The sequence below is a fragment of the Homalodisca vitripennis genome, chromosome 3 (genome assembly GCF_021130785.1).
Source record: "Homalodisca vitripennis isolate AUS2020 chromosome 3, UT_GWSS_2.1, whole genome shotgun sequence".
Classification (NCBI taxonomy): Eukaryota; Metazoa; Arthropoda; class Insecta; order Hemiptera; family Cicadellidae; genus Homalodisca; species Homalodisca vitripennis.
Window position 1 is genome coordinate 119169774 of NC_060209.1, and position 23589 is coordinate 119193362.

The 23589-nt window shown below is 31.7% G+C and overlaps 2 protein-coding genes across 3 annotated transcripts in view; one reads left to right on the top strand and one right to left on the bottom strand.

The window, feature by feature from the left end:
- Nucleotides 1-4452, top strand: part of LOC124357418 (putative neutral sphingomyelinase) — a 59624-nt gene extending 55172 nt beyond the window's left edge. Inside the window, 1 exon segment of the mRNA XM_046809209.1 lies at nt 379-4452. The gene's annotated coding sequence lies outside the window, so the exon portion shown is untranslated.
- A 6983-nt stretch (nt 4453-11435) lies between these two features.
- Nucleotides 11436-23589, bottom strand: part of LOC124357417 (transmembrane protein 184C) — a 50250-nt gene continuing 38096 nt past the window's right edge. For both annotated transcript variants that reach the window (XM_046809207.1, XM_046809208.1), the window contains exons 7-10: nt 18766-18940; nt 13857-13963; nt 13593-13716; nt 11436-11917 (exon numbers count right to left, since the gene is read on the bottom strand). In XM_046809207.1, the coding sequence (XP_046665163.1) occupies nt 13618-13716; nt 13857-13963; nt 18766-18940 (381 nt within the window). In that variant the 3' untranslated portion in view covers nt 11436-11917; nt 13593-13617. The remainder of the gene's footprint in view (nt 11918-13592; nt 13717-13856; nt 13964-18765; nt 18941-23589) is intronic.

A 23589-nucleotide genomic window follows, 5' to 3' on the forward strand; every position in this document is an offset into this window, starting at 1 on the left:
AATATTTTCTTATTTGAAATTTAAAGTCAAATGCAAAATTTTGAACAAAAATGTTAAGCAATCCTTTGATAAATTATGACCATTATATCATTAATGTGTATTTATTACAATGTATTACAAATATTACACAAATATTAAAATTTTGAAAAATAAGCTTTGTTTTTCCTACTTGTATGATGAATATGGATATCATATTCATTCTGTAAAATGTTATTTTCTCAATTGTAAGTTAACAGTAGGCTGAGAATTGGCTGTTAACAAAGGAATGTGTACTTTTGTGTCTATCTCCATTCCACATTACGGGTTGTGTTTGTCTCACACAGTATTATTATTAAAGGAAGTTTTAAGCATTCATCCTTTGTCTATACATTTTTTCAGAGTTGCTGGAAAGAGATGAAGCTGACTGACCCATCCCTTCAACTGCTCAATCACTAATAAAAATCCATAATGTAAGAGGAATTGAGAATAATGAAGATGATATAATGAGATTATTACTAGTATAACTGGTAAGCAGGATGATGATCACCCAAAATTTCTCTACTTTGTACTTGAGGGACACACCTAAATACAGTGAATTTGTATTGGTCTCAAACAAGACAAACGAGGGTTGCTATTTTATATTTCTGGCCTAACAATGAAAAAAACAAGTATTTATGAATGAATCTAGTTTAATTGTTTTTCAAACTATTCTCCATTAAGATTAATATTTTTTTCCATGCGTTTAAACCAATTTTTGAAGCAATTTTGCCACCCAGACTAAGATAGTTCCAAAATATACAATTTTAACACAAAAATTGCTTTTTCTGATGTTGAAAATCATTGACCACGCAGTTTGTTTTTGATGTGCAGGGCTGTAAGGTGGATCGCTAATCAACTTGACCTTCTAATGGTTAAATTCAATTGTTTGAGCGGTGGTGTTAGCTTGCATTGCCATGATGAATGATTCGCTCCATGTTTTCCACATTTCTCCAATGACTTCTGTCAAACAAATGGTTGTGTACCATTCAGATTGACTGTCTTAACGTTGCTCTAACACTATTACCACATTACGGGTAATGCCAAAGCAAAAGGCAACGATTTAATTAAGTGCTTCATCTGTGTAAAACTTTTGTTGGATTTGACTCATCTTTAAAGACTCAGACAGTTGATTGCTATTTGTTTCGGGGGCACCTAAGCAGATGTTATACACAGTCTTTGATGCACTTTTTGCATTTTTTCTACATTTCAATGCACTAGTCGATGCAACCCTTCTTTTGAGCATTGGTCAGGTCCTGGGAGTTCCAACGGGAACAACTTTTTTAACTACCAAATGATCATGTAGCATCTTTTTGATGCTAGTCACACTAATGCCCACAGTTGCCTCAGTCTCACATGATGATATTGTTTAATCAGTTCAAGCATAGCATCGATATTTTCAGCCACAACAGAATTTGGACGGCCTTTACGGATTTCATCCTGGAGTGAACATCGGCCACGTCTGAACTTTTTATAGCAGTTTTTTACAATGCTGTAGGATGGGGCTTCATCGCTAATGTATTAAGTTCATTGATACACTCTTGTCATGATAATCCATGTTGAAAAATAATTATATGAAAGTGTTCAAGGGTCAATTCCATTTTTTTTTTACTAGGGACTAGACTTTTCAATTAACTGCAAAACTGTAATAACTGTAAACAATACTAATTGCAAAATTACAAAATATTGTGGGGTTAAGGTTATGTTCAACAATGTAAAATTTACACCAAAGATGTCAACTGATGACTGGAAACGGTCAGAGTTGCCAAGGTCAAAATATAAATAGCCAACCTCGTATCATTGGCCAGTTGGTGTGACATGGGTGTACAATTACTGCTACAGCAATAACAATCATGGCACAACTAATATGGCACAATGTAGAAACATAGGGAAGTGTTCAAGACACTTCTAGATTATTTAACATTATTTATCAATTACTGAAAATAAACATTGTTGAGTATTTAAATAACTATATAAATAAATATAAGAGTTTAATTTTTGGACTACCGTCATATTTCATAAATTTATTATAACCATGTTGGTTTCACCATTGCAGTATGCTCATTATGTAATTAAAGAAAATAAGCTAGATTGGGAGTGAGGGTAGAGAGAGGTGGCCAGGAATTTTTGCTAATTACTTTTTCGTTTCAAAAAGGATTATTTTGGTAGTTTTTTATCCTGTCCATAATTTTGTTATATTTCTTCCTTAAACATATTTGTTTAATATACCGGTAGCTAAAGTGATCTGATTACAAAATAAGGTGATTTAGTTAGATCTGTTAATTTAATTTTCCAACTCACTTTTTGTTAGTAAAAACTTTTGACAATCTAAATGTTTGATGTTTAATCTGTGATACAAAAAATATATCATCCATTATTTTCACAGAAATTTTCATTTATAGGAAGCTAAGTGATTCTTGCTCAAATTCTTGAATATGTTGGAGAAAATAGGTCGAGACACTACTTTACTTTACTTTGAGAGCTTAGTAGTAAAGGTAATAGCAGTTGCATAATTACTAACTGAGTTAGTACAATTCTTTTTATTTATGTGTGATCTAATTTTAGCCAAAATTTAATAGACAACTCAAATGCAAATAACTTCTAAAATTAAATAGAAATATAGTAAATCATCTCCATATGTACTGTATATGGGATATACATATGGAGATGATTTCAGGAGGTTTTGGGAGTAGTATACTGGCCATCTAATTAAAATTTGCATTTTGCCAAGCAGTAGTTCTTGTATAATTGCAAGTAATTGTCAGTTTGATGCCTCAAGTTTATATTTGTTAGTCATTTAAGGCACAGATAATGTCAAACCAAGTGCTAATTAGTTTTTACTCCTTATAATTATCAGTTGATAAGATGTAAGCATCAAGCTATATTTAGCATTGAGTCAATCAAAACATTTGTTGTAAATAATAACCAGAAACATTTTATTTTAAAGTTTTATTCTTTTATAAAATTGTATCTTTACTACAAATATATATTAAATATAACTTTTTAAGTTCCTTACAACATATAATAAACAAAATCACATTGCATTTGTCTTAATACTAACAAAATGCTTAGTTTAATTTTATATATCTCTAGTCTGTTTTTAGAGTTAAATATCCAAGATACATAAAGTTGTCTTATTTTGTGTATAACCTTAACTGTGACAGCCCTTTATATACATATAGTATACATTACACAACCAGACTTAACATTCCAACATTGACTAATCACCACCATTGTGCCAACATTCATTAGCTTTTATTAAAACCTGAAAACTACTCCTTTAATACTACTATCGTTAACTTAAATCAGTCTGTGATTATTAAAATACTGTAATTTAAGAAGTGTAATGTAAACAGTCAATAAAATAATTATAGTAGTCCTCCTATTTTCTTTATTTGGGATTTGGATGGAGGATACACGTTTTTGTGTGGTCAACTATTTAATATCAATTAAAATCTAATAATTTTTTTTATATATTTGTTACCAACATAAATAAAAATTGAGAATGTGGAAATGTTAAAGTCTTTTTGTATTTTATTTTTATTACGACAAGAAGTAAAATAAAATTATGGCAACTGTACAGTGCAACCTTGTTAAGTCGGACCGCCTTATATCGGATATCCGGGTAACCCGGATCAGTTCGGGAAAATTTTTAATTTGCTTTTAGTCATCCGTGCAGACTGCTGATCGTGGGGGGTAGACTGTTCATAGAACTCAACAATTACATGTATTGCGACTTGTTGTGAAAAAGATGCCTATAACAGGGAGGATACTTAAGAAGAAAACAATGAAAATACCACAGTTATAATTCATGCAGAAACAGCATCTCATGTGGGCGATTTAATGGTTTATTTTGAGCAAACAAGAAGAGACAACACAGGTCGAGCTTCTCATTTTGAAAAGGATGCATGAACACATGGCATGCAATCGGCCTTCAAATCTGACATGATAATTAAAAAAAACTATTATCTACTGTATTACACTTTATTGTGATGTGTATTTTAAGTTTTTTCCGCAATAAACAAATATTGTATTGTTTTTACGTGTTGTTCTATATTTTTTCAACATTCTCCAGTTAACCTGGATTTTCGTTGTTGGATCGGCTGCGGACTTGGTTAGTCCAACTTAACAAAGTTACACTGTATTGAACATTTTTCATTCATGGCATTACACAGATTTCACATGTATTATATAATCTACATTTAAAATTAATAACATAATAATTACATTTTTATTTCAGTTGTCACCATTATGTCTTATTAATTTTTTTACATTATCTTTGTTATTCACAATAAACATATAGATACTTAAACAGGTACTTTTTAGATCTACTGGTAAGAGTGTTTATAATTGTATTACTAACAATTGTAATAATTTTACTTGAAAAGTAATCTGATGAAGAATCTCTAAATTGAGAGTAAAAATTATTTTCTTTAAGTTATATTGTTTATTTAACCCTTCCTTGAACAATTTGACGCTACTTTTTAATATTTCTATTCTTTTCACTATTAATAAACATTTCCTTACATAACTAAAATACTACATTTTTATCTAAATATAATAAGTAAAAACAAACTAATTTGTGATTGGCTGAGCATAAGTAAAGCCTCTTTCACATGTTAGTCAAGAAAGTTGTACCGTTCTCATGAAGGAATTTGTTGATAACATCTGTTAGTCAAATTAGGTAAATGTTTGTTATTTTTGTTGGTTGTCAGTGGTTAAATAAAATTAAAAACTTGTACAAGCAGATATAATCATAAAAACCTGTATATTGACTTGATGGGGTCCAGACACAAATTATTCCATTCAAATCCAAAATTGGATTGATTGGACCATTCAAATTCGTTTTCCTAGACAATCTACATTGTAGAAAATACAGTGTTTGAAAAAGGGTATAAGGGTAAACTTTACGTACTGTCCTTTTTTTGCTTGGCAGTTCATGGTCGGAGTTACATATATGTTGTGAGAAAAAAATGTTGATCAAACATTTGATTCCCATTAATTTCCTAATTTATTACTATTTTTCTTATTAAGTAAATTTTGTATTCAAAATCAGCCTATTTCATTTTCCCCATGGTAGCACTTAAGAAAACTTTCTACATAGCCTCACTGAACTGAATATAATATATATATATATATAAAACGATTAAGTTTGTTGACCAGTTTGGTACACCATTTCTTTCCATAATGGCAACTGTTTAAACTTTTTTTTAATTCACAACTCTATTATTTATGAATTTTAGAAGAACTAAAATTGTTATGTAAGGCATATAACATTTTCTGAACCTTTTATTATAAACCTCTCAAGTATATAGGTAAGGCCCTTAAGCAGTAAGGCTAAAAAACTATATAACATTCTAGCTATGTGTGATAAACTATAAAAGAAGCTTTTAATCTGTTTTGAAGTCACTGGAGGATGTGTGCATGGATGAAAGTGGAATATCTGCTTTTCTCAATACATACTCAAAAAAGACAGAATAATACAAAAGCTATTCAGAAATTAAGGAACGCTTCCACCTGACGCCACCAGGCACATGCCAATTGCATATGTATTGGTGTGCTCGTGCTCAGCACCTCGTGTCAGCCACCAGCAAAGACAACATGAACATCTCTGTACTGCCCATTTCTTTTTTTTATTCATATTTGAAATGTGAGCTGTAATAGAAAATCCCACTAGTTGTGAAGTGCTGTCTGTTAATACATTTTTGTTAGCAAACCAACATAAATTCATCGGGAACTATGTGAAGTGTACGGGAACAATATAAGTTCTGTCAGGAAGTGGTGCATTCAGTTTTAAAATAGCAGAAAAAACGCTCATGATCAAGAGATGAGTAAACGTTTGAGCACTGTGACTAATGATCTGGTTGCCAAAGTTGATGAAAAGAATCATGAAAACTGCTGTTTCACAATAACTGAGCTTTCTCTGTTTCCCATAAGTTTCACAGACTTTATGGCTTGAAATTGGTTCACAGAAGCTAGGCATTTATTTCACAAAAATTTTGCCCAACCTGACACAGGAAATTGTACGCAAAAACTCTTGAACTCGTTTAACTGTTAAGTTTTTTCTCATCTTTCCTACAGTTTTGATCTTGCTCCAAGTGATTTTCACTTGTTTCCGAAAATTAATACCTGGCAAGCAACACAGCGTTTTGATAACAATAAGGAGCTCTAGTTATGCATCACCGAGTGGCTGAGATCACAGGTGGCAGAATTCTATGACACAGAAATTTTAAAGCTTGTCCACCGCTATGATAAGTGTCTGAATTTGTAGTGTGGTTATATAGAAAAGTAGTATTTTAGTCCCTCTTTCACATGTATATAATGGAATGTGCTTTTCTTGTACCTGGTTTATTTATAATTCCAAAATGTTCCTAACTTTCTGAATAGCTCTCATATTAAAACAAAGTGACTGTTGTGTGACTTATGTTCGCAAATGATATGAGAGAATGTTGATGTTCTAGACTAAAATGCACTAACATTTTGAGACACTGAATTCTTTCTCCAATGCACACAGAATTATTTCAAGGTGACACATGAGGATGTGTTTGAGTTGGTCTTGAATACTCTTGTAATAAATACAGGCATTGTGCACATCTGATGACTAATAAGATATAGTTAACATAGATTGGAGAACTTACTATTTAGATAATGAAGAGAAAATGTACAAATCTCCAGTGTAAAGGATTCTGAAGCATGTGATAATTGAGGCACTCGCTTAACGGCAGTGTCATAAGTTGTACATAACACTGTCAGAAAGCTGTAGACATGGCCAAAACTTTACCAAGAAGTTGTCAACAAAATGTGAACCGTGTAATATATTGTATTGTCTGCACTGTTACAACCTTGTAGAACCCTAAATAAAAAACAGTTGAGAAAGTACCAAAGAAACGTATAAGACGAAAGCAAATACCAAAGCCTCCTCTAGTTTATTCTGAGTTACAGGAACAAGTTGTAGAAAAGAAGAAAGCTTTAAAGCGAGCACCCAGTTCCAGTGAGAGCGATAATGAAGCGTGGAGTTTGCATCACCTGTTAAGAAAAGACCTCTGAAAGAAAGTTCTACAGAAAGGAAGAAGTGAGACTTTTTGAGAGAAGAGAAGAGACCAAAGAGAATAAGCAAACCCACTGTTACATCATATAAACTGAAGATGAAATCCTGAACAAATCTGTTTCTTGTTCTCCAATTAAACCTGTGTCCAGAGTTCTTCCAGCCCCACCAGCAGGCAAGAGAGCCCCTAGGAGTATGACGCCTGACAGTGGGCCAGAAATTAAAAAAGAAGAAAGCCCTGCAAAATTGGACTTTGAGGGAAATTTTGTAGCAGACAAAAAGAAAAACGACACTCTTGGAAAGCTGTCTTTCATTTAAAGGGATGGTGAAACAGGAGGTAAGGGTGGAAAAGGAGGTAAAGGTGGTAAAGGAGGTGGAAAAGATGGAGGAAAGTGTGGTGAAAAAGGTTGGAGGAGAGGCAAGAGAACTCCTGGAGTTAAGGTGGTAGAATGCAACAATGAAAGGACGTCAGTATAACCCCTCAGAGATCCTGCTCCCCTCTACCACCACCAACACCTCCTCCTCCTCCTGTCATGGAACGTATTCCATTTATTCCTCCTCCCAGTCATGTAGGGGAACTTCCTAAGCAAAAACTTAAACCTGAACACTTCCCTGTTTCCCTAATGTGCTGAATTTGACCTGAGTTGGTTAAGTCACATACCAAGTAAAAGACGGTCTTAAAAAGTGAGAACAAGAATCTAGTCCACTTAAATTCATTGTACAAGAAAAAATTAATCACCTTACATTTTAGTCAAGCAGTATAAAACTGATTCCTATGCTACCACCAATTTTCAGGTACAATATTAGGGTTATCATACTTATACTTGTTTACTCAGGTTTATTTGACAATGTACCATAAGACTACTGATCTTAGGTTCTTTACTTTATATTTGAAATTTAGTTACAAAGATATATTTTATTTTATCATTACATTAAGACAAATTGAATAGTGAAAAAAATAAACTTCCATAATATTTGAGCCTAGAATTCCAATTCATAAACTACATGAATTTATTTTAAATGAACACTGGGGTTTCAGAAAATATATCTTAAGGGATCATCTGGTTGTTGTCATGGTTCTGTAAAATGACATATTTAAATAATTATATGTACCTCATCCCAGTACTTATTGCCAACAAAAAGGGCAAAATAAATGTACAGCTGATCTATAAAGAGGAGGGGAGATCTTATCAGCTGACAAGCAACTTGTTAAACACCCACTTTTTATTTTGAACTAATAGAAACAATGCCCTCAAGTCAAATACTATTTAGCCTACATACTTTTAATGAATTAAAATTACATTTTCTTGGAAACTATTTAAGTTAATAAAAAGTATGTTATCTCTTTAAAAACAATCATAAAAAATTTCCTGGAGTGAAAAAGTTTCCCAAAACTGCAATCTTTGTACATAAACCAACCAAAAACCTCCTTATTTTAGACTTGGTCAATTAATAGATAGTAAAAGAAGTTTACACATAATTTGAATAAAATTAGTATCAAATTTTAAGCTAGGATAGGTGTACAATTCAACTTCTAGACTACTGAAAACCGTGATGGCAGTAACTAAGTTTCTGTGGGAACATTTTCTAAAAATAGACAATAAAAAAATATATAAAGAATATACTTATTTTAACCTCAATTTTAAAGAGTAAATAAAAACCTTTAGATCTATGTGACTTTAAAATGTTAATTATACTTAATTAGACAATCATGTGACGGTTTTATCTAGTAACATATTTATATGGTTCTAGGAAGTAAATACTAATAAATGTTATAATAACACAAAATTAACAAAACTGCTCAGATGCAATTAATAAATAATTTCAGACAAATAAACTCACATAAAATAGTAGAAAAAGAATGTCATATAAATAAAACGAAAAAAGGCAAAAGTTAAATTGTGGATAGAAACTACAGTGAACGACATAACAATCAAAATAAAATAGATAAATGACAAAGATTCAAACCTACATTTTGCAGAAACATTGTTTTAAATAAGGACTGAGACAACATTTTTAACAAATGTATAACATTATCAATACTGTTGTGTTAATAATTAATTATTTGAATTCCAAACAACAAAATAAATTTAAATATTGAAAAGTAACTATTTTTTAATTAGTATAAAATTATTTTATACTTGCAAAATATTTTCAAAATCTACTACTACGTGTGTCAGAGAACATAGTTTAAAAACCTTAAAAACCTTTCATCACAATGTATGAGTTTGCAAAGGGTAAATTAGCATAGATCGTTATTTTGTCTTTCAAGCTAAAACACCAACTAATAATATATGAGTAGTTTGGCTTTTAGGTTATAAAACGTTAAAATTTACATTTGTTCCGTATTCAGAAACTATTCAGTAATTCAATCTGCAACAATAAAAAAGAAGAGATTAATGCAACTGACAACTGCTTGCTTTCACTACATCCCCTAATCCTTGCTTCCTGTTGTGATTGACATCTGATAGCCAGCTGCCCAGCATTATTTTGAGTTTGTGTATGTCATAGTTTAGCGTCTTGTTCATAGTGAATTATTGTATAATGACTAAGATCAGCAATGTGAGAAAAAAGAAACTATGCAGTTTGCAGTGCTTATTTGTAATGACTGATACCCGGCAGTCCTCGTTATTTTTTTCACTGTTAGTCAATATCTCACATAACATGATATTAAGTTTGTTTACTTTATTGTTTATAATGAATGATTATGATGTTTAAAAATTTTTTAAAACCTTTTGAACGAATAAAAAATGTTAGTTAATGATTATGTTTATGATTTCTTTATTAATTCACAATTTTTATTTTTCCTCATATTTCACTCAATCTTTCATAAATATTGTTCAAATTACTTGTCTCCTAACAACTAACCTATAATGTATGTAATCTGTCTTGTAAATTTTTTATATTCTCCAAATTTGTAAAAAACACTTTTTCATTGCTGAAAACTGGTAAATCGCTTGGTACTAGGTCCAGACTGTAAACAAATGTAGAAATACCTCCCACTTGTAAGTATCCAAAAGTATTTACCATATTTGGACATACATTATCAAATTTTTTAACTCACCTTCACCTGGTATTTTTAAGGGAGACACTAACTTCAAATTCACATTGTAAAATAAGGAGAAAGAAATATACAAACCTCACACACTAGAGGGGATGGATACCGAGTAAACAAATGAGTGCCCAGACATCAAATTGGCAGCACACCCTTTATAATTATGGTAGTTTACTGTGTGTTATCTAAAATAAAAATAATTTAAATATCACATGCATATGAAAGGTAGTCGAATCTTGCTACCCGTCACTTGTAAAAATTTATTTTATTCTTGCCATAACAAAAGTGACAAAAGAATCTCAAATTCAACAGCAACGTTAACTTATGGTACTGATCGACCATGTTCTAAATAACATGGTTTGTATATAAAATGCTGAGAGTTTGGTCAATCACTCGATTAATAATACCTGTGCATACCTGTTACAATGATTAAATCTGGTATTTCTAATACAAATAATTATTTATTAATCAGTTTAAATTACAAACATTGTTTTTCTTTATAGCATCAATAATTCTATGATTTATTGCAGACCCTATAGGTCCTTCTTAAAATTGTGTAGTGTCTTTCTGTGCAATTACCCTTGGTCCAAGGGAAAAGTTAGGGTCAGAGGCAGAGGGCAGCAAATTCAATTATCAGTATTAGTAGATTTCAGACTCTACAAAGTTCTATAAATATGTTTTTCTTTTGCTGTATAATTTTAATGAGAGTACTCACTGTTTTTTATTATTATTATTTAAACTGTTTTAGTTCTGTGTAACTGTATCTTTGAGGATTTCTAATTAATGGATTTTCATTTCCAATATTTGTGAAATGAGCAGCTGCTGGAGTTAAAACTATGAAATAAAATTTGTCTATTTTTATGGCTCTGGAGTATTTACGTAGATTCTCAATTCTTCAGCAGCTAGTAGCATCATTGCACAACCTCTGGTGTATTTTTTATTCCATTTCCACATTTCTAAAGCTTTTAATTTCCATTTTCCCAATTATATGTTAAATGAGTATATCAAATATAAATTATCTTAAGTTATTTCAAATTCTACAATAATAATAATATTTTTTTATACTAAATTATTTAAGTTTGAGTGTGTACATTTCAAACAAAGTAACAACAATTTTAGGAAAATGTTTAGACATGTTTCTCGTTAACAAAAGAATAATTTGCAAAATCTATCCGTTAATACTAAGCAATGGCACAATACTGGTTTAACTCAGTAACATTATTTTAAACAGACATAAAAAATTTATCTTACTATAAAGGATAAAATGCATAGAAATAAATAATCCTAGAGCCATATACTAATATTAAAAGATAGATCAAATCCCAATAAACTGTTTACTATAGAGAAAAATTAATGAAGATGTTAATATCATAAGGAAACAGAATATTTAAGTATTGTACATTAATACACCACATACAGATACATTTCTCCTAAAGAAAGAATAGCTTGTAAACCCTAACCATTAATACTAAGTGCTAAGTAAAAAAACAGATAAAATTTGAACAACTACCATATAAAAATTATTTTAAACATAGTTTGAGGATGAAATGCATTGGAGTTACTCTAAAGCCTAATACTAATGTTAAAATATCTAAAATCACAATCAAATTGGCTTTGTTTACAATAAACAAAAATAACAATGATAAAGTCAAAAAGTAAGCTATGCAATTTCAAAACTAAACACAACTAAACAAAGACTCAAAACATTCTTTAAATTTGTGTTATTGTCTTATTTTTTTGCAACTGAAAGACATACATGGGAATATATAATATGTGGAATTCTCTCAATCTTACAGGCTTCTCTGAAACAAAAGATAAGGAATATATTTTCAAAACTCTGATTTACATTTAATATTTTGTATATGTTGTAATAATACTAAACATTTTTAGTATGTGCCATTATATATTTTTTCTGTATAAAGTATCTTCTACAAATCTCAGGTGATTTAGTAACTTTCTTGATGTTTCTACCAATACTAACACGACCGATCTATTTGGTATCTACTTTTCTAAAATACAGGGTCTGTTCCATAAACGGTAGTTTATCCCTCTAACCTTATCAGGAATGGATGGTTCATAAAAATTAAGTGGAAATGTTTATTTATAAATATAGGCCTAGATGCATATAATAGTTTTAACCCCTTAAGTGCTGGCTTATTTCAGACCTGTACTCTGCCCTGGCTGAGATATTTTAATTCCGCTTATCCTCATATAATATTTTTAACTTATGAAAAGGCATTATATAACTATACAAATTGTGCTTAAGTTATAAAATTCTATATTTGCAAGATGTTTGGGGGGAGTGTACAGGTGGAAGGTATACTAACACTAACTGATCAATGATATAATATATTCTTATAATGAAAATGATAACACACGGAAACCCCTACACTTTGAAAACAGCAGATAATAAATTCAAGGGTCAATGACACGCTTGTTAACAACACAATAACAGAATGAATGACTCACAACATGGAGGGCAGCAGTGCACAGCACATAGCGGGAGTGGTGGTACTGTTTCTTACCCTTCCTCACCCCCGCCCTGACCCACCCAATAAGAAAGTGCTAGTTGGTACAAAACCAATAGACAGAGATGTCAGAATCACCTGATATACACCTATAGCACTTAAAGAGGCCTTGTTGACACAAGAAAAGAGATATGATGAACATTAACTTTTTGAGTGCGAACATTCGAGTAACCAAACATTTTAAGTGCAAGCATAAATTCCAATGTCTGGTATCCTGGATATTTTCAAAAAGTATCATAAAAATATAAAATGTTATATGTTTACACCAGTTGGTTGGTATTAAAATAAACATTCTTTCTTTAAAAAATGTTATTTAGTGCACAAACACAGCTGATCAATCAGTAGCAGTGTCAAAAGTTGATTAAAAAAACCTGATTATTTAATTTTTTCTCTAACTTATTTTTTTGTTTTTGTTGATGATAAGTTGATAAAAATTGGTAGTTATGTTGAAAATAAAGTATTCATTTAGAGTGCTTGTTTTTATTGAGTAAAAGATTTGTTTTGAGTGTTAACTCTGAAATTTTCTTATAAATAATCAAGGTATTATTGTATTTATTAATGAAATTACAAATAAAGATGTTTGTCTATTGTAGGTAAGTTATTATTTTTATTATTTTATTTTACAGAAAAGAATTATTTGAATGCATGCAAATGTACACATTTTTGCACAAAATAAAAACCTATGGAAGTGGCCAATAAATAACAAGCATTTTAACCACTATAAGCAAATTGCTAGTTTTAGATAATATGTACTTCTAAAAATTCCCATTACTTTTGACTAGAGCTCCAAAAAATGTCTGCCAATGAAAGGGAAACTGATATCATTTATAGACGGTAAAAAGAAATGGAAGCAAATTAAAAAATGAATTAATTTTGTAAATTATAATTTGTTATAATTTAAAAACGGAATCTTAAATTATAAAGTATTTTTGAAAATCTATTTCATTACCTTCTATTTTTTACTTTCTAATGACTTAGGCGACAGTGGGGCCAGGTTCATCTTGTTGACTCAGTTCCATGTCAGGTACCTCTGCGTCCGAGGGTCCTTGCTCACCATCCACCACAGATCCTGACTGTATAAACATGCTGCTTAAACTATGAAATATTTAAGTTATCTTACAGCTATAGAAAACTCTTCATGCAATCTATTTAGATAAACTGTAAGGTGATAAATACAAGGGAAAGAGAATATTCATGAAACTGTTCCACGTACTGCATGATTGATAAGATCAGTAAAACTGTGATAGCCAGACTCAACACTGCGAGACACGTCGGCCAGCAAGGGTGAAGTTTCTGACCTGGCTCTTTTCAGTCCACTACCTGAAACACACACATGGTTCAACGTTTTTTATTTACAAGAGAAAATTTGTATTTAACAGGGTTTCTCATACTCTGCAAAGAAGTCATGAAATACTCTTTCTTGCAAATAGGCAAATGTGTCTTTGTATTCTTGTATTTCAGACAGTTATAAAACAATTAATAAAATAGAGTATATTACCAAAGCATTAAAGTTGCATTTTAAAGTTTTCACTTAAAATCTTACGAATAAAAAAAAATTAAAAGAAAGCAAAGAACATTTAGCGTGCTGTATATGTCGAAAATCCAATGTTTTTTAATTATGTTAAGAGTTTAGATTAACAGCATGAAGTTGTTCATATTATGTGTAAACTCTTAATGTGTTATGAGTAGATCCCCACGTGGTTGTAAAATGAGTTTAATAAAGGTCAGAAAAAAAATAACATACTCACTACTTTGATGATTTATAGGTTAATAAATTCCCTTGGACTTGACTTATATAAAATTATTTTACGTATTTGAACGTAAATTTGATTCACTTAAACATGTGATTTTTAATGGTCTGTGTAACGCTTGTTTTTTTCACAACACAGTAATTAAAATAAAATTTTATTTATTTATTTTAATGTTAATCATCACTACACATACGTAATTTTTAAATTGAAAACTTCATAAATTTACTTAATAATCCAATTTTATAAAACATTTTGCTCTCCCACACGAGGACTACTAACACACATCTTTTCTTTATACGTGTTAAAGCCAGAAGGAGCAGGCCAATAGGCTCTAGCTGTCAAGTCAACACACGGGAAGTTGTGAGCTTTTTAGCTCCAACCTAAACTACTACGTTTTTACTTTAATGTTCGTTAATATTGCCAATAGATTATAAATTTCTTTAGTAATTATAGCAATTAAATTATTCAAATTCAATCCAGTATAAATTTTACTTATCTTTTGCTTTATTAATTATTTTAAAATCTTACATGTAATAATCAGGTGTTTATAATAGACAAGAATTTCTGCTTACCAATCTTACTGCAAACTATTTGAAATGTTAATTTTAATTAAACCGATCTGCTACATAGACTACTCTGCAGTTTGTTACACCAGGGTTTCAATGATCCCGTTTTGTGGGCCCTTGGAGACTTGTTAGAACAGCATTTCACATGATCTGCAAATCAGTATAAATAAATCCATAACATGTAATGGGTTTTTCAGGATCACCCCATTAACCCTTTCTCAGGCATGCCTCAAAATTTTAACTATTGATGAATAACAAAATAATATATAAATACTTAAAAGTAACACATCTCAGTTTTAGTACATATAGTAATATGAAGAAAACATGGCATTATGTTACAAATATTAATTTAAGCTTTAAATTGAGTTGTATTAATGAATACTCAAATCAATGTTGAGAAACAAATACTATTTTCAGTTTAAATTGTAATAATTTTATTTTATATAAAACATTTACTTTGTTCAGAACTAAAAAACACTAAAAAGTATAACAGTTATAAAAACAATATATTGTAGGAAAAGAGTACAGGATGCAAACAGAAGCTATCCAACTGGCCTGATAACTCAGTGAAACAATTTTTCACCTATTGTGTAGGTGGAGGGCTTCTAACATTCATCTTGACTAAAAGATAGTACAGATCTTCAACCTTTAAAAATATACAATAACATTTCCCAGCTCACAGAATCAGAGACCGTGCATTACTAATCTTGTTTTTACAACCTTGGAAACTGACTCATACATTGCCATAAACATAGCAATAGAATACTGTCAGCAAATGACCTGGTACTGAACCAAACAAAGACCCAGAAACTAATAATGGGAAGGAAGAAAAATTAAGCTCTAGAATGATCAGATACTGAAAGATTGGACAAAGTAAGAACTTCGGATTAGATATTGATGCATATCTCTATTGGAACGACCAAGTTGATCAACTGTTTGGGAAACTCAGCACAGTTTGATATGTCTAAGACGATTAAAACACAAGTTTCTAGCCAAAAAAGTAGTAAAATGTGTTTACTATGCTCTCTTTGAGAGCCATATGAAATATGGAATCATTGTATGAGGCAACTCCTCCAAGGCTAACACTCCCACCAAGGGTACTGGTGTTTCACAAACAAGTAATCCGTTTACTGACCAGAATAGGAACTCAAGAATCTTTTAGAGGTGCTTTCAAACTACTAAGAATACTAACCTCAGTAGCTTTGTATGTATTAGTAGTAGTTTCCTACACAATTCAACAACATCTCACAAGAGGATCTGACATAAAAACCCTTAACACAAGAGCAGCACACCAATTACATACTTCCCATTCATCAACTGACTCTCAAAAACAACCAACATATGCTGGTGCAACATTTCTTAACATCCTGCCACAAGAGATGAAGAACAACACCACAGGGCAGCAGCAACTCAGAGAAACTGGCTCCTCGACCACCCTTTGTACACCATAGAGTAATATTTCAACTGGAGGAATAATAGCTTGACCACATCTTTGGAACCACTGTGATTCATCTCGACTTCTTTAAATATAATTAGATTGTAATGACACTATTCTAATCTCAATGGTTATGAATAAAGTATATTGTCTAACACAAAGTTAAGCTTATCTACAAAAGGGTTTATAAAGCAAGATAGATTGATAAACACTGTGAATACTACAATATGATGTTTAAAAATGTTGGAAAAAGTTGTACAAAGCCTTAAACTCTTATAATCATTTTGAAACGCCTGTTATAGCAAATTTAATAATATAGGGTGACCCAAAAAGACTTCCTGTGTTTCAATTGGCATTGGCAATACATGAAGAAAAGGATGATTCTGGTAACATTTCTTCACTAATATCCAATCGTTTATAGTCGCTACTGTGGTTTTGGACAGGAGTCCATCGCGCTTTTGTAGTAGAAGAGGTATTCATAAACAACAGTTCCATGATTTTGCTACAAAAAGTGTTTTGTTTACGATTTGAAATTCCATGGAATGAACAAATTCTTGATTAAAAAACTTACAGTGGGTTGAGAATGTTCTAGCAACAGGTTCAGCATTTTTTTTTTAAATCATCTGGCCAACCTAAAAGTGCTCTAACTCCTGAAAACATTGAGGTTGTGAGGCAGTCTCTTTTTTTATTTTATTTTTTATTTTTTTAAAATTTTATTTCCAACGGATCAACCATTACAAAAGCGAGCATAATAATTTATAATTATAGTAATAAGTTAGCAACAATGACTAACAAAAAACTAAAAATCTAAATCCAGGCAATAAGGCAAGTAGGTATGGCCCCCTAAAGGCACCATCAAAAACCAAACACGAGCACAAGTGTGCGTGCACGTCCGTGTTTGTGCACATGTGTGTTTTGAAATTCATAGTTGAGTGGTCAAGCACTGAGAAGCACATAGAGCTCTCTTGAAGGAAGCCAAGGAAGCGCAGAAAAAGTCCATGTGTTCTGGTAGCAAGCATCCAAGTCTCTGCATCCTACTCACAGGACTGTTGGCTGCATAGGAAGCTGTCACCGAAGTTCTTGCAAAAAGGACTCTAGAGTGGGAATTTGGAAATTTATTTTCTGTATCAGGTCTGGGCAATCAATGATTCCGTTAACCAGCTTGTACAAGAAGAGAACATCTTGGATGGAACGTCTTGTTTCAAGTGAAGGTAAGTTAAGATAAGACGAAATCTCTTGTATTGGGACATCCAGATACCTAAATCCAAGGCGCACTCCCACAAGTCTCAGGAACCTCCTCTGCACCCTCTCAATGCTATCCCTCAAGTACAACTGGTGAGGGGACCACACCACGCAACAATATTCAAGGTGTGGTCTTATCAAGCAGCAATACAGCGTCCTCAAGACGCGCAGGTCGGAGAAAGGCTTAGAAACTCTGAAGTGAAGACCAAGACTTTTACAGTCCCTACAGTATTCTGGCCAGAAAACATGCTGCAGTTGTTGGAATTTTAAGGGTAAATGTTGGAAGAATGATAAAAAAAAGACACCTTCAGCCATTCAAAATTTATATTGTTAAGAAACTTACAGACGTCGATGGACATATAAGAATATTTTGTGAATTGTTCCAGAAAATGCTGTTCTTTTCTGCTTTAGTGAAGTGCATTATCATTTGAATAGTGTTAACAAACAAAACTTTCACTATATATCTGATCACAACCTTCAAATCCTGTATGAGAGACTATTACACTCTGATAAAGGGACTGTTTTTTGTGCGATTTATAAAGACGAAATTATTGGCCCTAACATTTTTTTAAGAGGAAGGTGTAACAGCAACAGTAACGTCCCAATGTTATGTTGTCATGCTTAAAAAATTTTTAAGGCCTCAACTCCAAAACTTAGGCATGGTGAACTAATTGCAACTAATGAATTTTTCCCGTTGGGTTACTAAAATCTATGGTGTATAGCTATGCCCCGAAATCCTGGCTATTCAAAGACAACTACTCAAGAAGATATAGCAGCTATTCTACAAGATGTGACATTAGTGTGATAACAGCCTTCAGAAATCGTCTTCAGTTGTGTATGGACAATAATGGACACCACTTAGCAGATATGATTTTCAAAACACAGTAAATAAAAACTGTTTTCATAACTGTGTCAATATAAGTTTTTATCTATAATAATATTTTGTGTTTTATTAATTTGTAAAATGTGGGATGCCTTTTTGGGTCACCCTGTATTAACCATTTTACTTTTATTAATTATGATTTTATAGAAATGATAAATTATATTATATTTTCTGTATAGTTAATTTTATAATGCTTATTACACATAAATTATTTATTATAATTAATTAATATAGTTGTCACAGACCCACAACAGTGAAATGTTCTTTGATATTATCCTGGACATCTCGAAGATCCCACATGGCCATTAGAGTCTCACAAAGAGACTGGTGCTGCAGCAACCCATCTACATATGGCTTGTGTGAGAAACTGTAGTGGTGAGCGATGGCTGCCAAGAACATTTCAATACATATCAGGAAATTCTGCAACACAGTCAGGTAGTCTGGTGTTTATTGCGTTTTAGAAATTGAGAATGTTAAGCTAGTGAGATAAATAAATTAGCATGCATGTTGAGTTTAGCTCCATTTCACCTTCCACTTAGTGTAGCATCTGAGATCTGACACTGTCACAGATTCAACTTCTGGAGTCCACGTCAGTCTGCTGGGATCCAACAAAACTGAAACCTTGGCTATACTACTCAGTACTTGGCCATAATTTCAGTATTCAAAACGTACTTTCAGCATCACAATGACTTCTTAATTATTTTCATTTTAAATACTTCAACATCAGAGACATATAGGCACAAAGAGCTCTTGTCTGGTTTACCCAGCAAAAATCCTGTCTAATCTAGATGAAGAGTTGTTATTGTCTCATCAGGTGCACAATTAATTGTACATGTTTCCAAAAGTACGTTTTGAAAAACAGGAATTTTTAATTTATTTAGATAACTATCTTTCTTAGGTACACCTTTTTCTTATTTGTTTTTCACAATTAGAATTTTAACCTTTGACAACATAACAATTTTTAAATATTTGTTTTATGATGATTATTATTATATAACAGTTTTTCCTAAAACAGCAGTTCATTCCTAAAAAAATTATACAAAATAAATAACACTAAAAAAGAATTTTGTACGAATTTTATTAAAATAGTATGCAAATCACCATCATTCAGTTGATTCTATTAATTGTTGTGAGAAACTGGTTCTGGTGTATTCCTTGTCTGTTGTTGTTTAAATATGGCTTACAAAAGTAAAACACTGGTCTAGAGTGACCCCTAATATTATAGATGCTCATGTTTTAGCTATATTTCATTAAACCATATGTTGATTTTATAGTTGGCCATCCTGTTATTGAGATTGAAGCAGGTCACTTTTGTTTAGGAAGAATTAATTTTAGCCTCCAGTTCAAAAAATAAGTACTTAGTACAACAATGTCGGATGATGACAGTACGTGTAGTTTCTACCATGTCGAATTCCCTATGTTGTGACCCAGATATATTATCAGTAGACAGTGGTAGTGGCCAGCAAAATGTCTGAATCCATCATCTCTGAGTAAGCTGATGTTATCTTTGAGTGACTTTCCTTATCTTTCACATGCTCTCATCTTCATAGCTCACTTGAATGAATTCAGATAGCCGTGGAAAAACTCTTGGCATTGAATTATTGCTGTGGTTGTACGCAATTTATTGCCCTGTACCTATTTTACTCTTAATTTACAAGAATAAACTGCAGATCTTCCACTAGTTTTATTCATGTATTTTATTAGGTAGAAACAACATTATTAGTGATCGGATAATGTAGACAAAATAAATCCAAACCTACCCATTTAACCCTTAGCGAGCCACAAATAAATAACCAAAACTACTCCTAAGAGCCATACACCTTAAAAATAAAAACATTCCCACATACCAAAACCAATTTTTTTTTATAATTCTTATAACATAAAAGAGGTAAAAAAACGACAAAATTTTTTGTTCACTCTTTATTGTTAATTTACAGCCAAAAAATGGTAAAATCATAATTTCGCTAAAAAAATATAATTTTGAAATTCTATGTGTTCATATATAAAATTAACCCTCCATCGGGCGCTAAACGGAGTTTTCCTCCGTGTATGTTTTATTATTAAAAATAGTACTACTTTTCTGATGTCGGCAGTCGTTTCCCGCAGTGTACTTCACGAGCATCTTTCGGGGAAACGAAACAATAGCCTCCCGCTTTTATTTATCAAAATGTGTCAGTATGAGGTCTACTTCCATGCGTGACTGGACGATTCCTCCGTGAGCGCCCGATGGTGTGTTTGTAGTGCTTGGACGAAATCACCGTGAGCGCCTTATTGTGTTTAGTTTTTATGTTGTAATAATCCGTGTGCGCCTAAATGTGTGACCTGTGATGGTTTCTGTTTAAATTTTACTATATATTTTATTTGAATTTTGTGAAATGGAGAATGAAGACGAGAGACTTGTTAGTACAGTACCAGTGTGCTAGGGAACATTTCAGTAATGATTATGGAGTGAACATTGTCGCTATAACAACCAGAAGGAAAATGTTTTGAAATTTTGTGCAGTGTGTAAAAAAATTTTTAGTAAAGAATAAATTTTTATTTCAGAGCAATAATTGACATTACAATTGTATAATATCTCAAGAATTGAAGTAAGTAGTTTTTGTAAGAAGTTAAAAACTAAGTTAATTTCCATACATATTTACAGAAGGTTAAACATTTTTACAATTAATTGCATTATTCCTTAAAATTAATCATGTTGTTATTATACAATAACATTTTTTAAGATTTTGAATTTCTTATTTGGAAAATTCATTACATAAGAGTGTAATTTTTTATTAAATTTCTAAAAATGAATATATTACATTGTAATTAAATCAGTATGAATATTTAAACAAATAAAAACAGTTTAAACGATTATGATATCCATTATTCGCCAACCTGGAGGAAACCTCCGTGAGCGCCTGATGGTGTTTCTAATTTTAAGCGCCCGATGGAGGGTTAACAATAGTTGAACACAAGTATTGTAATATTTTACAAAAAAAAAAAACAAGCATATAGTAATTTTTACTTAGAGAAAATATAAAGAATATAGTAAAAAATTTATATATACAAATTAAATAAAAGCAATGAAATTGAAAAAAAAACTTGAAAATAAAGCCCTACATCACGATAATAATACATAAACTACACTGTACATTGATTAAAAATATTGATTAACATCAAAATTGAAAAGATAAATACACGGATCGAAAATGGAAGGGTGAATAAACATCTAACCTCACGGAAGGCTACAGGCAGACTGAGCGCGCGTCAGTAGACATCGTTGGCTCCGTGGGAGACTATGAACATCCGGCCGCCCGCTATTTTGTTGCTCGAACAATAGCCGTGACCTTCAAAATAGACACGAATGGTTGTCCCTTGTTTAAATAAACCTTGTTTAACAGTTTTTACTAAGGTTGTTACCCAGAAATGCTTTTAAATAATATATATTTTAAAAAATTGATTTTGTGTCAGTGGACGTCGTTGGCTTTTAGCGCTAGTTTAGGCATGAAGTCTAGTAACGTCATTGGCTCGGAAAGGGTTAACTGATATAAACAATTGGAATCAGTCAAGAAAATTTCCTAATTTTATGTTGTATGCGTGAACGATAATACTAGGCCACTCAATTGTGCTGTGAATAGCTATCTTAGTGAGACGTCTGCATTTACAATAGACTACATAAGACCAATAGATGTAGGATAGGTTAACGCTACTTGAAGGCAAGAAAATCGTGTGCCTATGACAAGATGGTAGCAGATGGAGATAAGTCATCCTAGTGGTGCATGCCAGCCTCCCCTCACTCATACACCACAAGCAGTGTATGTGTATAATCCACGGACACAAGTCCCAGCTGATTGATCGTACCTCTGTTGTGTACTTAAAATATAGTTTGTTATATTTTCTTATTTTATTAACTGCCTACTTTGTGTGTTGTGTATGGCTATGTGAACAGAGAAAAAAAAATACAATGAATTACTTACAATTTAACAATATTTACTATATACATCTCATTAATAAAAGCAATGTACACAGTTAAATGATCAGGAAGTTTAATTTTGAATGGATTAGTTTAGAATTGTATTTTAATTACCTACGCACAAAAAATATTACTACATTACTATATTACCTATACGCTAATGTCATTCAAGCAAACAAAATAAACTTGTTCAATTAATCTTTATAAATAACAAAAAAACTAGGCAACTCGAATGCGTATAGCTTACATAGGGTTCATAAACCACCTGTAGAGTATGCGTAGCATAAAAACAAATTGAGATTCATAATTATTTGAACTGTAATATTATATTTTTATCCTTACAATTTTTAGATGCAGTTACCAATTCCCAAATATGGCTCTAACTAGAACATCTTAGGATGATTTTTGAAACATTTTTGTTCAACAATCTTTATTTCAGGCCTAACAATTTTATTTGGAGACACTGAAGAAATAATACTTAAAGTATTTAACCAGATTATTCAGGTATATAGTAACCAGATGTATATGTAGACTTCAATGACTATGTCTATTACACATAAATGGGTCTAATGACAACTTTAAAATAATTTAAATTGTGGCGTGACTGTTTTGGCAACTTCATGTTTTGGGTAAAAAAATTTTCTTTGTCTGGACTTTTGCTAGTTTTCATATTTGATACATGACTTATGTCGATGCTCGTGTAAGCTTTATGACAATAAACGTATTCTTATTCTTATTCTTACAATGAATCATTCTATTCTATGAAATACTGATGACAACACATCCATATAGGCTAACACTGCTATAAGTACATTTTGGCTGTAATATAAACATTTACCTGTATCTTGACTGACGAGGTCTTCGTGGCATCATCAATAATAAAGAATACTTATGACAATACATCTGTGTAAGCTAACACTGCTATAAATACACCATGGCTGTAATATGAGCATTTACCTGTATCTTGGCTGACATGGTCTTTGTGGCATCATCATAAGTATGGAACACTGATGACAACACATCTGTGTAGAATACACTGCTATAAATACACCATGGCTGTAATATGAGCATTTACCTGTATCTTGGCTGACATGGTCTTGGTGGCGTCATCATT